The sequence below is a fragment of the Oryctolagus cuniculus genome, chromosome 8 (assembly GCF_964237555.1).
Source record: "Oryctolagus cuniculus chromosome 8, mOryCun1.1, whole genome shotgun sequence".
Classification (NCBI taxonomy): domain Eukaryota; kingdom Metazoa; phylum Chordata; class Mammalia; order Lagomorpha; family Leporidae; genus Oryctolagus; species Oryctolagus cuniculus.
In genome coordinates this window covers 70,805,412-70,820,345 of record NC_091439.1, presented here as the reverse complement: position 1 = coordinate 70,820,345, position 14,934 = coordinate 70,805,412, and the positions used below count along the sequence as shown (strand labels likewise).

Genomic DNA, 14,934 nt, shown 5'->3' with positions numbered 1-14,934 from the left:
TTACTGTCTCTCAGAAATATATAAACCAATCTAAAATCTTGTCTGGTGCTGTTCTACCCCAGTACATAGAACAATGTCATTTCTTACTATCTACACTTGTTATATTTTAGGTTTAATGTTAATAAAATAATAGAAAAACTCTGATTTGTGGCATTGTTTCTTTAGGTTTTAATACATTGCTAACCTAGATTAGTGTTTAGAGATCCAATATGCTGGATCAAAACCCACCATTTATGAAAATAATTATGGCTGTTATTTGTGTGCTACTGGAGATAATTAGTGGGTGAGTTAACAAAGTGAGAAACCACATTTGTTGTTTTTATTTGTTTGTTTTTTTGTTTTTATTTATTTATTTGACAGGCAGAGTGGACAGTGAGAGAGACAGAGAGAGAAAGGTCTTCCTTTTCCGTTGGTTCACCCCCCAATGGCCACTGCGGCCAGTGCGCTGTGACCAGCGAACCGTGCTGATCCGAAGCCAGGAGCCAGGTGCTTCTCCTGGTTTCCCATGCGGGTGCAGGGCCCAAGGACTTGGGCCATCCTCCACTGCACTCCCGGGCCACAGCAGAGAGCTGGGCTGGAAGAGGGGCAACTGGGACAGAATCCGGCACCCTAACCGGGACTAGAACCTGTGGTGCAGGTGCCACAGGCGGAGGATTGGCCTATTGAGCCGTGGTGCCGGCCACACATTTGTTGTAAATTCACATCATCTGATTATGAAACTCTGTGACTGTTATCATTGCCACCACTAGCCACTCTGAAAAGCTTTCTTAGTATGGAGAAAGTATCAGGATCAGAGTGGAAGTTACAGTCACTACCCCTACCTGCTATGGGGCTTCAAACTTAATGCTAGGCCTGAATGCAGCTTTTTTTTTTTTTTTTTTTTTTGGCATTCATTGATTTTCTTTTTTTTATTATTTAATAAATGTGAATTTACAAAGTGCAACTTTTGTATTGTTGTGGCTCCCCCCCCAACCTCCCTCCCTCCCACTGCCCTCCCCTCTCCCACTCCCTCCCCCATCCCGCCCTTCATCGAGTTTCATTTTCAATCACCTTCATATACAGAAGATCAACTTAGTATACACTAAGCAAGGATTTCAACAGGCTGTTCTCACACAACCGCACAAGGTATAGGGTATTGTTTGACTAGTAGTGTTGTTTTTAAGTTTCATAGTAAAACACATTAAGGACAGAAATCCTACATGGGGAGCATGTACCCAGTGACTCCCGTTGTAGATTTAACAATTGGCACTCTTATTGCATCAGCAATCACCCGAGGCTCTTGCCATGAGCTGTCTAGGCTATGGAAGCCCCTTGAGTTCACCAGCTCTGAACTTGTTTAGTCAAGGCCATATCACAGTGGAGGTTCCTTCCTCCCTTCAGAGAAAGGCGCCTCCCTCCTTGATAGCCTGTTCCTGCTGCTGGGGTCTTGTTCACCAGGATCTTTCATTTAGGTTGTTTTTGCCACCGTGTCGTGGCTTTCCATGCCTTTGAGACTCTCAGGGTCCTTTTAGCTAGATCCGAATGCCTCAAGGGTTGATTCTGAGGCCAGAGTGCTATTTTGGGTGTTTGCCATTCTATGAGTCTGCTGTGTGTCCTGCTTCCCCTGCAGGATCATTCTCTCCCTTTTAATTCTATCCTTCATTATTTGCTTACACTGGTCTTGTTTGTAAAATCTCTTCGACACTTACCCTATCTTTTTGATCGGTTGTGTACTTATACTTATCACTTTACCAAGTGCGCTGGCATTGGTACATCAGAATGCAGCTTTAATGCACTGTTGTCCTGCCGAATAATATCTAGTATGCTAATAAGGCAGACCACTCTCACTTATTGCTCCTTCATCTGTTAAGTTTTATATTGCTCTGGATTATCTAGCACTTTTTATCATTTAAGCATTAAAGCTTCATTTAGTAAGGAAGTTAATAGGAGTGGGGATTAGTTCATGTCAAGATCATATAACAGTAATTAACGTAGCACATTTGCCTGGTGCTCAAATGCTAAAGCAGCTTGAATAGATTGTGGTCATTTCAGAGGCCTACTCAAAGCATAATTCCAGTTCCTGGCCTCAGTGCAGTATTACTTACCAAAGCAGGGAGGCATTAGATCAAGTGACATTCTCTGGGCCACCTGTTTTTAAACAAGCTGCCATTACTGGTGTGATACTTTCAGAACAAAATATTCAACTTTGGCAAACTGAGAAGTTTAAGGTTTATTTGATCGTGTTAAGTTAGTTTTCTGTCATACAATGTATACTGCTTAGAATTCATAGTCTTGTCATATATTTACTTGTTCAGTATTTTGCTTCTTCATAAACATTTTTAATGTAAAGGAACACTAAGCCAAATTTTGTGGTTTATTGTCCCCCCAACTCTCCTTTTTTTTTTTTTTTAAACAGAGTTGATTATTTTTGGAAAACCTAAAAAACTTGAATGTTAATAACTGATCTGGTTATCTCCTGATAGAATATACTCAATTTAAAACCACATACGTAATTTTTTTAAAGATTTATTTATTTTATTTGAAAGTCAGATTTACAGAGAAAGAGAGAGGCAGAGAGAGAGAGAGGTTTTCCATCCGATGGTTCACTCCCCAATTGGCCGCAACGGCCAGTGCTGCGTCGATTCTAAGCCAGGAGCCAGGGGCTTCTTCCTGGTCTCCCATGAGGGTGCAGGGGCCCAAACACTTGGGTCATCTTCTACTGCTTTCCCAGGCCATAACAAAGAGCTGGATGGGAAGTGGAGCAGCAAGAACTCAAACCGGCGCCCATATGGGACTGCAGGTGGCAGCTTTACCCACTACGCCACAGTGCCAGCTCCCATATACATAATTTTATCTGTATCTGATGTTTAAAAAATTTTGGCTTCTTTGAGTCTTTGAAAAATTTATGGATAAAATTTGCGTAAATTGCAATATGGATGCATTACTTTGATTAGTTACAAATGGACAGAGAGTCATATGTTAGGAACTTCTGCTGAGGCTTGGAATGTTTGCTGTGGAACATTTCCAGTCCAGTTGTGTTAGGAATCTTGACTGTTAAACTTGTGAATAGATAGATTTTGGAGTGATGACATAAGAGGGAATCGTAGAGGGGCGGGCACTTGGCCCAGTGGTTTAGATGCCTGCATCTCATATTGGAGTGTTTTAGTTCCACTCTTCACTCCACTTTTGATCCGGCTTCCTACCAATTTGCTACTTTGGTGATGCGCAAGTAGTTGGGTCCCTGCCACCCACATGGGAGACCTAGAATGAATTCCAAGCTCCTGGATTTGATTTGGCCCCACCCCAGCTATTGCAGGAATTTAGGGAGTGAACCAGGGAATGGAAGGTCTCCCTCCCTGCCCTTGACCACTCTCTGTTGCTCTGCCTTTCAAATAAATAAAAATTATATAAATTAAACTTTTAAAAATTAGAAATGCATAGATTAGGCTAATGTAGCCAAAACCCTGGCCAAATGGCTTATGAACATTCCATCTTATTTCTTGATTGTAACAGCTAGTAACATTAAAATCTGTTGGCCATTTGTATTGTATCCAGTTAACAGAATCATCTTGTATTTAGCTTCTTCTCATTTTTGTATAAGAAGTAAGGTTTTTATGGTGTTTGAATTCCTTTTAGATAAGAAATATATTAAAATGTGCCCATAATATTATTGTTCTGTCTTTGCCTGTCCTATACACCAGAACAACCACATTCAGGCAATCCATTGTTCATGCTAGTGAGAGAAAGAATTTTAATATTATTGGGTTTTTTGTTGTTGTTTTCTAGCAATTTTTAGACTTTTCTCCTAAGGAGAGCCATTTAGGGTTATCCCAAGAGAGACTAGCAGAATTTGCCATCCATTTCAATTCCTGTTTACTCCTTTATTTATAGTTCCTATTTATTATCCCTTCTCGTTAAGAGTTTACTTAAACACCAAGTTTTCTGGCTAAATGTGTTATCCCTTGAATTTAAGGAAACAAAGACCAAGATTTCACTATTTACTGTAGGGAAAAATCAAAGAGGACATAAATATTCAGTGTGTATATAATGTGATATGTGCCATTAGGATCCTATTTTCAATAATAATGTCTAATGGGTTATTAGCACATTCTAAATGTTGCACTAAGAATTTCACCTGAGTTTTCATAACAACCCTGTAAGAAAGTCACTATTTCTATTCTATTTCACAATGAGAAAATCAAGGTACTAAGAAATACTTATTTGCCTGAAGAGTTACATAGAGAGTAAATGGCAGAACCTGAATTTGAGCCCAGATCTGTCTCACTCTAATTTTTATCCATGCTTTTAACTACCACTACACAGGAAAATGCTTACAATATTAAGAAAGTAAAAAGAAATATAGAACTCTAAATTATGATTCCAATTTTATGTGAAGAAAATATATACCAGGATACATATTTAAGCATGATAATAAAGACAGATACTATTTGTTGAAAATAGTTGGTACCATGCCAAGAATTTTTTAATTATTCTACTGAATCCCCAAAATTACTCCATAAAGTTTATATTACAATCATATGCTATATAATGATATCAGTCTGATAGTCACAGACTGCATCTATGATGGTAGTCCCATAAGATTATAATGAGCTGAAAAATTCTTATCACTTAGTAGTTTTACTGTACCTTTTCTGTGTTCAGATATACAGATATTTGCTGTTGTGCTACATTTGTCTACAGTATTAAGTATAGTAATATTCTGTGTGAGTTTGTGGTTGAGGAGTAATAGGCTAATCCTTACAGCCTAGATGTGTAGTAGGCTTTGCCATCTACGTCTCTGTTAGCACTGTTTATGATGTCTACACAGTGATGAATAGGCTCGTGATACATGATGAGGCTAAGCTACATGTGACTCTATACTTATACCTATTTTACAGATGGGAATATTAGACTTAAATTATGATGGGACTTCAAAAAATTGTGGGAAAAATGGAATGAAAAGATTATTTGGATGCAAAAACATTTTGACATTTATACATAGATTTTTCATAAATGTTCATTTTTCATGAACTTATACTCTTCGTTTGCATGATTTTCAGAATTCTTTAATTCCATTTTCATGAACTTGTTGAAGTACCCTTGTATTTGCCCAAAGTCACAAAACTAGTTAACTGGTAGAACTAAATTCAGGTCTGTTTGATCCTGGAATACACTAATTAATTTATAAAATATTTATAGAAGGTCCTAGTAGGTACCAAGCACTGTTTAATCCACTGGGAATATAATAGTAAACACATCCACACACTCTGCTTTAGAAAGTTGACCAAAAGGATCTATATCCAAAATTAATAGTTAGAATGCTTGGATAGTTGGATTTGATGTGATGTTTATTTTCTTCAGTATGTTAATCTGAACTTTCTATGTTATTAAACAGATGTGTGTATTATGAGTATATACACATACAATTATGTGCTACTATATTAAGTCAGGAAAAAAAAAAAAACCTTCCACAACTTAAGATGTCCTAATGTACTTTTATCATAATGTTTGAATGTATAAATAAGAAAGAGGGGAATAGGTAATCAATAGGCCAAATAGTTAAACACTGTTACTTCCCCTCCAAAATGACATGTATCACATATATGCATTTTTAAACTCATATTGGTGACCTTTTTTACAATTTCTCATCTAATGCAGACAAATACAAGATTCTTCAAAATGTTTGTGGAAAGTAGAATTAAAAGATATTTTTTGGTACATGAAAATTTTGAAATCCTTGTACAGTTTTTCCAAGAATTTTTTGAAGATTCATTGTAGAAGCAACACTCATTGGGTGTTTTGTGTACCACCCCTCCTAGGTACCACTGATACAGAAATCAGACATACTTCTCTCCAGGTAGTGAACTGAATCATGTCTCCATCAAAGTCATGAATCCTTAATCCTGGTACCTCAGAATGTGATTAGATTTGGAGCAGGTATTTAGTTGTTAAAGAGATAAAAATCAAGTCTTTGGGGGGGGCTTAGTCTGATAATAATTGATGTCATTCTAAGAAGAGGTTAAGACATGCATATAGAGGAACAATCATGTGTACACATGTGGGAAAGATGGCCAGCTACACTCAAGGAGAGAGGCCTTAGAAGGAACCAGCCCTGCTAACGTCTCTCTCTTTCTTTTAAGATTGAAAGGCAGAGTGTCTTGGCTTTCCATGCCTGAAATACTCTCATGGGCTTTTCAGCCAGATCCAAATGCTTTTAGGGCTGATTCTGAGGCCAGAGTGCTATTTAGGACATCTGCCATTCTATCTGGCAAAAGATCTCTGCAAGTGAGATCCCAGTGGAAAGAACAGGTCTTCAAAGAAGGAGGTACCTTTCTCTGAAGGGAGGAGAGAACCTCCACTTTGACTATGACCTTGTCTAAACAAGATAAGAATCGGAGAACTCAGAGGGCTTCCATAGCCTTGGAAACTCATGACTGGAGCATAGGGAGACTACTGATGCCATAGACAGGAGTGTCAATTGGTAAAGTCAACAACAGGAGTCACTGTGCACTTACTCCTCATGTAGGATCTCTGTCCTTAATGTGCTGTGTATTGAGATTTAATGCTATAACGAGTACTCAAACAATATATTTCACTTTGTGTTTCTATGGGGGTGCAAACTGTTGAAATCTTTACTTAATGTATACTAAACTGATCCTCTGTAAAAAAAAAAAAAAAAAAAAGAAATTATCAACTCCCAACTTGACTCTCACTGGGATTAAACATGACAATAGGTCTGCTCTGATTTCATCATCATTTAAAAAAAATCATCTATTATTTTTCACTTTATGTTTCTGTGTGGGAGCAAACTGTTGAAATCCTTACTTAATGTATACTAAGCTGATCTTCTGTATATTAAGATAATCGAAAATGAATCTTGATGTGAATGGAAGGGGAGAGGGAGTGGATAAGGGGAGGATTGCGGATGGGAGGGACGTTATGGGGGGGAAGCCATTGTAATCCATAAATCGTACTTTGGAAATTTATATTCATTAAATAAAAGTTAAAAAAAAAAAGGAAAGGCAGAATTATAGAGAGGCAGAGGCAGGAAGAGAGAGAGAGAGGTCTTCATCCACTGGTTCACTCCCCAGATGTCTGCAATGTGCAATGGTCAGAGCTGCGTTAATCTGAAGTCAGGAGCCAGGAGTTTCTTCCGGGTCTCTCACATGGGTTCAGGGGTCCCAGGACTTGTGCCATCCTTTACTGCCTTCCAAGGCCATAGCAGAGAGCTGGATCAGAAGTGGAGCAGCAGGGTTTCAAACCATTGCCCACATGGGATGCTGGTGCTGCAGACGGCAGCTCTACCTGCTAGGCCACAGCGCTGGACCCCTGCTGACCTCTTAATCTTGGACTTCTAGCCCCTGTAACTGAAAAAAATAGATTCCTATTGTTGAAGCTACCCAGTCTGTGGTATTTTGTTAAGGGACCTCTAGCAAACAAACAGAGTTCTATTTCTAGTGAAAAGTTCAAACAGGCAAACTGTAGTGATATAATAGAGTTACATCCAGGACTGTGTTAGTGAAAAGAAGAAGTAAGAATTACCTAGCTTCAACAAATCAGGTTCCTTTATAGTAAGTTCTATATTCTACTTAGCAAATCAGTATTTTTGTGCAACAAATATCCATAGAAAAATAGGCTCCATGGAATGTAAATATATGCATATATATAGGCATTATTGATTAAAGAAGAATTAAGAGTGACATATATGAGTGTTTCCAAATTTGAGGAAGGCTTTTTAATATTGCTAATCTCAAGCGTGATCAGACTTGAAAGGGTATCACCTTGACTTTCTTCCTGCATGTGTCTTTGTGAGTATTTATGAATGTGTGTATGTGTAAGTTTTCTCAGTTATCTTTCTATTTGACTCTACTTCTCTGGTTATGTGACTCTTGGCTTATTTCCATCCTTTCCCAAAAGTTGGTCACTATTAAACTGCTTTATACATCGGTATTCTCTAACTTATCTGAATAAGGGGTATCAGATTCCATTTTTATTTACAAGCACATGAGTTGTTTTTGTTTTTAAGATTTATTTTATTCATTTGAAAGGCACAGTTACATCATAAAGAGAGAGGGAGAGACAGAGAGAGAGAGAGAGAGAATCTTCCATCCACTGGTTCACTCCCCAATGGCTGCAACAGCTGGGGCTGGGCCAGGCTAAAGCCAGGAGCCAGGAACTTCTTCCAGGTCTCCCACCATGGGTGGAGAGACCCTAGTTCTTGGGTCATCCTCTGCTGCTTTCTCAGGCAGGTTAGCAGAGAGCTGGACTCAAAGTGGGGCACGAGGGACTGGAATTGACACCCATATGGGATGCCAGTGCCACAGGTAGCAGCTTTAGCCACTACGCCACAATGCTGGTCCTCACGAGTTGTTTTATATGTGGTTTTTGCATATCTTCGTCTTTACCTTCTGTTGCTATAGTAACTTTGAATCGAATGAATTTCTTCTCTCTAGTGACTGGGCCTGAGTAGATTCTAGCTTCACAGTTCAGCTCTCACGTGATCGTAGGAAAAGTGCCGAGCTTCTCTGATGTTTTTTGTCATCTGTGTGGTAGTGAATTCCTATCACTGAAATTATTGCAAGAGCTAAATACCAAAGGGGAGCAAGAAGTAAGATTTGATTTTGAAGCTAAATCTCTATTAGTCTGTGCCTTTAGAATATACAATTCCTTTCATGTTTCTATTTGAGACTTTTCTTTTTGTCTGAAGTTTTCCTTGGCATTCTTCCCTACCTTCCCTTCCTTTCTGTTTTTTTCCTTTTTGGCATAAGTCTCACAGAAGATAAACAGGGTGAAAACTTACATGCCATAGTGCTTCTCTCAGCCAATCGCATGCTCTAACTTCTCCCCTCCTTTCATTTGTCAATCAGCATGTATTTAGCCCGGGCTCCTAGGGCGTGGAGGACTGTAGAGGTAGCTGATGCTTAGATGCTTAATTCCACCTCTCAGTTACCCAAGCCTGTCCTTCCAGTTTACAAATGGAAATCCAATCCCTGCTGGAACAAGAACTTCTTCTGTGTTAATCCTGTGTTAATGAGTTTGTTAAATTGGTCTGTGCTGACACAGAGAAGAGAGTGCTGTGTTATATGTAAGAGACATCAGTGTGTAATCTATGCATAACTCCAGGGGTACAGATGAGAAAGATGCTCTTCAGTGCAGTGAAGAGGATCAGGTTGGGCCAGTATTTGCACTGCTCATTTAAGGAAGGCGAGCAGGCAGGTGCAAGGGTCATTTTCAATTCATTTTTCAACAAAGAGAATTTCTTTACTGTCTAAAATTCATTTCACTGTTCACATTTGAAAGAAGTTAATCAAATAGTTTAGTCTTTTAATGGGCTATTCTTTTAATTTGTTTATTTTATTTATTTATTTATTTATTTGACAGGCAGAGTGGACAGTGAGAGAGAGAGACAGAGAGAAAGGTCTTCCTTTTGTCGTTGGTTCACCCTCCAATGGCCGCCGCGGCCGGTGCGCTACGGCCGGCGCACCACGCCTATCTGAAGGCAGGAGCCAGGTGCTTCTCCTGGTCTCCCATGGGGTGCAGGGCCCAAGCACTTGGGCCATCCTTCACTACCCTCCCGGGCCACAGCAGAGAGCTGGCCTGGAAGAGGGGCAACCAGGACAGAATCCGGCGCCCTGACCGGGACTAGAACCCAGTGTGCCGGTGCCACAAGGCAGAGGATTAGCCTACTGAGCCACGGCGCCGGCCTTCATTTGTTTATTAATAGTGAACCTTATGCCAGAAAGTTTTTAAAAAATATTTTTAAGAATAAATGAAATATAATCTAAACTGAAAAAGGTGTGTGTGGGAGAGATGGATGACAATCATGGCTGAGTCGGTTAGAAATGTCACTCGCGCTGAGACTGGGCAACACTGACCATAATGGCACACACACTAGCCAGTGGTTAGGCTTTCCACTTGTCTTTTAACTTTCTCATGGTGTACAAATAAAGCAAGTTTTGCAGCTTACTACACAATAAAACTGTTGCTCAAGGGAAGCAAAAGTGTTCTTGTTACAATAATCTGATCAGAATTTTTCCAAGGAGTTCATGTGAGCTAACTCCTGTGGTCTAACAGCGTTGTGGGCAGCAACCTGTAGGGAGAACGAGGGAGCATTTCATGAGCTGTCCCTGTAACGGCTGTGGGGGGTGAGGAGGGGTCAGGCCCAAGTGTTCTGATTTTTAGAATTCAGTTCTCTGCCAGTCTGACTTGATCTCAACACATATTTTAGAAAATCTAACAAGAGGCTTGTGTGTTCCTTAGTCAGTTACCCTTAAAAGGCATTGTTCTTCCCGGATGAACTTTATTGTGAGTGCATATTAGCACTAACACTTTAACAGAATGAGGGGTTTGTGGTTGGATTGGCTTCTTTTGAATACTCAGGAGCCAAATAAGTTTATTGGCTTTGGGGGCCATTCAGCCTTAGGGATGAGCTGAAAAGGGCCTTAATAAAAACGTTACCTTTTTTGGTAGATTGCACTGAACCTGCTTTAAGGCCATATCAATTGCAGTATAAAACCCCATACCCATGCTATGGTCACAGTAAATGTAGCCTGGAAAATTCTTCATATATATGTATAACTAGATACCTACCTGAAGGAGAAGCTCAGGGCACTCAGAAAAGCGTGTCTGACCTTGAGTTGTGTGACTTCTTGGTTATCTTCAAAGATAATCTACTTGCCAGATACACACTGAGAAAATTAAGTGCATAAACTTGTTTAGCAGGATAGTTATTTATAACTCAGTTTAAAATGGAAGGCCAGGCTATCCAAAGTCTTGTATTTGATTTCAGAATACTGATCTGTCGCCCTTTCTTTTCTGGCAGGAATTAGTTAACAAATGCATTCCTTGTTAGTCATAACAAAGTGTAGTGCCCTAAAGTTTTAAAATAATAAACTACTTATCTCAAATTCAGGAGTGCTGCATGAGGCAGCATGGTTATTAATAAGAAACAAGTTAATCATGAGGCTAGAAAATATCTTCTTGTTCCCCAAAAGACAATTTTAGTCATTCAAGAGCTTTTCTTTTTCCTGAGTCTTGTAAAATTAGATGCTGATTCTGCAAAAAATATCAGTATCTTTGCAAAGATTTTACCAATAGGAGGTAGTTACCAAACATAGGTGATATTATTATCAGAGACTTATAAATTCTGTGACTTGTCCTGTTAATAATCTGCCTGGAACTCCAGTTTCTGATGCTTACTAGCAGTTTACCTTGTGGCACTCAGTGATGATAATTGATGGTACTGAGATCAAAGGTAGAACAAAGCTGACCAGAGCAGTGCACTAGAAATCAGGACACATGCAGCTTCTGGCCTTGGCTCAAGCGCTGATTTTCTATCTGTCATATCTTTTGAAATTCTGTATCTCAGCTCCTCCATCTGTTAAACCAAACTCTCATAATAACAGCCCTGGTCTATCTCACAGGAATGTTGCATGGACAAATTAGATAAGTGTAAAAGTGCCCTGGAGGTAAAGCCACTCTATGAATAAAAATTAGTGTGGGCTAGCTACTGAAAAGTGTATTGCAGAGGCTCGAATGGTTGTCTCTGTAGGCTCCATGACAAGATAAGCCTCTATAATGGATTCCTGTCAAGCAAACCCAGCCCATCTTATCAGTTCGTGACTGCATAGTATTTAATGAAAAAATATCTCTTTACAAACATTTGTTACCATGATACCCGTGTGCATTAAAAATCAGTCATGTTTAAGGGAAGGAGAAGGGGAAAGTTGCTAAACAATGGGTATTAAAATTTTTGATTATGTCAAGTGAATAAGTTTCAGAACTGTATGGTGCAACATTGTCCCTGTAGTGAACAGTACTGAATTGTGTACTTAAAAATCCAGTAAGAGAGTGGATCTTATGTTAAGTATTCTTAGTACAATAGATACTTTTAGAAAATCAGTCATGTTTAAGTTAAATAAAACCTTTCCAGCTGGCTTCAAACCATCCATAATACTCAGTTTGGAGTCCATGTAGTCAGTTTGGAGAGTGAGAATTTGATGTGTCTTATAAAGCTGAGAAATAAGAATATGATATGAAAATGTAGAAGAGAAATTGACTATTTTCTCAGATAATAATTAACATTTTTAAGACTGACATTACCAAACAGATTTCTTTTTTTGCTTATTTTATAGAACATCAAACTGTCCACTCGGCTTAAACTGGATTTCTTTTTCTGGTTACTTTATTTTCTGTCACAGTTAACATCCCATTTTCCTAATCATGACCTGGACAGATTGGCTCAGTGTAGCTCAGTAAAATGTACCACTGGAACACCCTCAAGCCAGGAAAAGAGTGTTGGGGGGAGGGGGATCCTTCATGAAGAAATCCCTTAAGTACTCGTACACTACTTTGTTTGAATCATTGTGTACATTTTTAAGATATATAGATTTACTTAGTTATTTATTATTTGGAAGGACAGTATTACAGACAGAGAGGGAGATCTCCATCCACTAGGTCACTCTGCCCAAATGGCCACAAAAGACATGGCTGAGCCAGGCCAAAGCTAGGAGCCAGGAACTCCATTCTGAGTCTCCCACATGGATGGTAGGGGTCAAGACACTTGGGCCATCATCCACTGGTTTCCCAGGCATATTAGCAGGGAGCTGGATTAGAAACAAAGCAACCAGGATCCTAACTGGTACTCAATATGCGATGTAAGCCCCACAAGTGGCGGCGTAACCCACTGTGTCAAAATGCTGGCCCCTTGCTGTATAAACTTACAGCATGCGGCCGGCGCCGCGGCTCAATAGGCTAATCCTCCACCTAGCGGCGCCGGCACACCGGGTTCTAGTCCCGGTCGGGGCGCCGGATTCTGTCCCCGTTGCCCCTCTTCCAGGCCAGCCCTCTGCTGTGGCCCGGGAGTGCAGTGGAGGATGGCCCAGGTGCTTGGGCCCTGCACCCCATGGGAGACCAGGAAAAGCACCTGGCTCCTGGCTCCTGCCATCGGATCAGCGCGGTGTGCCGGCTGCAGCGCGCCGGCCGCGGCGGCCATTGGAGGGTGAACCAACGGCAAAGGAAGACCTTTCTCTCTGTCTCTCTCTCTCACTGTCCACTCTGCCTGTCAAAAAAAAAAAAAAAAAAACCTTACAGCATGCCTGTGTTCAGTTCTTCAGAAGAAAAATAAATAAATATTTCTTTCATTGGACATTGCATAAAAGAGGTCCTATCTAGGAAAACTTTAGAAACTTTCATTCTTGAGCTAAGTTGATCTCTTCTTTTCTGGCAGAGGCCCATTCCTGGTGGCACTGGGGAAATCTTGGCATCCAGAAGAATTTAACTGCGCTCACTGCAAAAATACAATGGCCTACATTGGATTTGTAGAAGAGAAGGGGGCCCTGTACTGTGAGCTGTGCTATGAGAAATTCTTTGCTCCTGAGTGTGTTCGATGCCAAAGGAAGATCCTTGGAGTAAGTATTGGAAGCACTTTTATCCTTAGTGAGTTTTAAAGCAAAGTAGTATTTTCATTCTTTAGTCATGTTTACTTTTTTATTTTCTTCTAGCTTTACCAGTGTCTCTGCTTTCATCACTATTTATTATTGTAAAGCAAAACTAAACAGACCTGTGTGGGAGGATATCAGACTCATGGGGTTAGGTTGTCTTTGGTTTTGTCTTACTGAATGTTGGCTTGTCTGGTGAAAAGTCTAGCCACTGTGGGGAAAAAATAATTTACTGTGGGTGTGCTACCCACCAGGACCCTGTTTGCTCAGGACTGAAGAGGTCGCCTAGGACCACACACATCAGACCTCTCAGAGCTGACACTTTCACTGTTTTAAATTAAATTCCATAGTTTTTATGAGAGCAGCATTTCCCCACGTGTCAGGGTTCAAGCACAGGACACTGATCTCATGAAATATATAAAATGTGACCCTTATAAATGACATATTTTTCTTGAATGCATATAATGTTTAAAAATATAACCACAGTTTTATGAGTACACATGTGATAGAAAAATAATTTCAAACCACACTTTTTTTTTGTTTTTGCAGAAAGGGAGTAATTTAGGACTCATTTACACAATAAATAATGATGAATAAATTACTTTCATGTTCTGGAATACCTAGTTTGCAATTATATAATGAGGGTTGGGCATCTCATATAGGTGACCAGGAGCTGTAATCTTGTTTTCTGGTTTTTTTTTTTTTTTTTTTTCCTTCACAGGCAGAGTTAGACAGTGAGACAGAAAGAGAGACAGAGAGAAAGGTCTTCCTTCCGTTGGTTCACCCCCCCAATGGCTGCTACGGCCGGCGCGCTGCGCCGATCCGAAGCCAGGAGCCAAGTGCTCCCTCCTGGTCCCCATGCAGGTGCAGGGCCCAAGCACTTAGCCCATCCTCCACTGCACTCCTGGGCCACAGCAGAGAGCTAGACTGGAAAAGGAGCAACCAGGACAGAATCCAGTGCCCCAACTGGGACTAGAACCCCGGGTGCCGGCGCCGCAAGTGGAGGATAGCCATGTGACCCACGGCGCCGGCCTGTAATTTGGTTTTAAGAGCAGCCAAGATGTCTGGCCTCACACAAAAGTTGAAAAAAGCCTTGCTGAATGCTGATATTCTCAATATAAGAATATGGGTACAAATAATCCATCTAATTTGTATTAATTGTGAGGAGAGTTAGTATAAATTACTGAGTAGTCTTAATTCTAGGGTACATCTTTAAATGGGTCTAAAACTTTAAAGACACCTAAAATGTATCATCTGAAGTATTTCTCTTGTTAATTTGTATAGTATGTTTTGAAAAAAGGAGAAGAATAGTTCAGCCTGTACCCTCCCAAATGATGACAAATACTTTATTAGTAGGAAGTACATTAATACTGTTTTAGTGTATAACTGTGTTCCATGGATTCTAGAATAACTAATAAAACAAAGCCAAGTAGGAGTCTTTGTAAGTTTCTGGAAAATGGAAGTCATCCAGGTTCAGAGATGAGCCAGGACCCAGTAACAGGATGGTGCCTCTGGA

The 14,934-nt window shown here is 40.0% G+C and overlaps 1 protein-coding gene across 17 annotated transcripts in view; it reads left to right on the top strand.

The window, feature by feature from the left end:
• PDLIM5 (PDZ and LIM domain 5) overlaps positions 1–14,934 on the top strand; it is a 220,801-nt gene that overhangs the window by 196,632 nt on the left and 9,235 nt on the right. For all 17 annotated transcript variants that reach the window (XM_070047851.1, XM_070047856.1, XM_008267586.4 and 14 more), the window contains one exon: positions 13,208–13,388. In XM_070047851.1, coding sequence (XP_069903952.1) covers positions 13,208–13,388 — 181 coding nt within the window. The remainder of the gene's footprint in view (positions 1–13,207; positions 13,389–14,934) is intronic.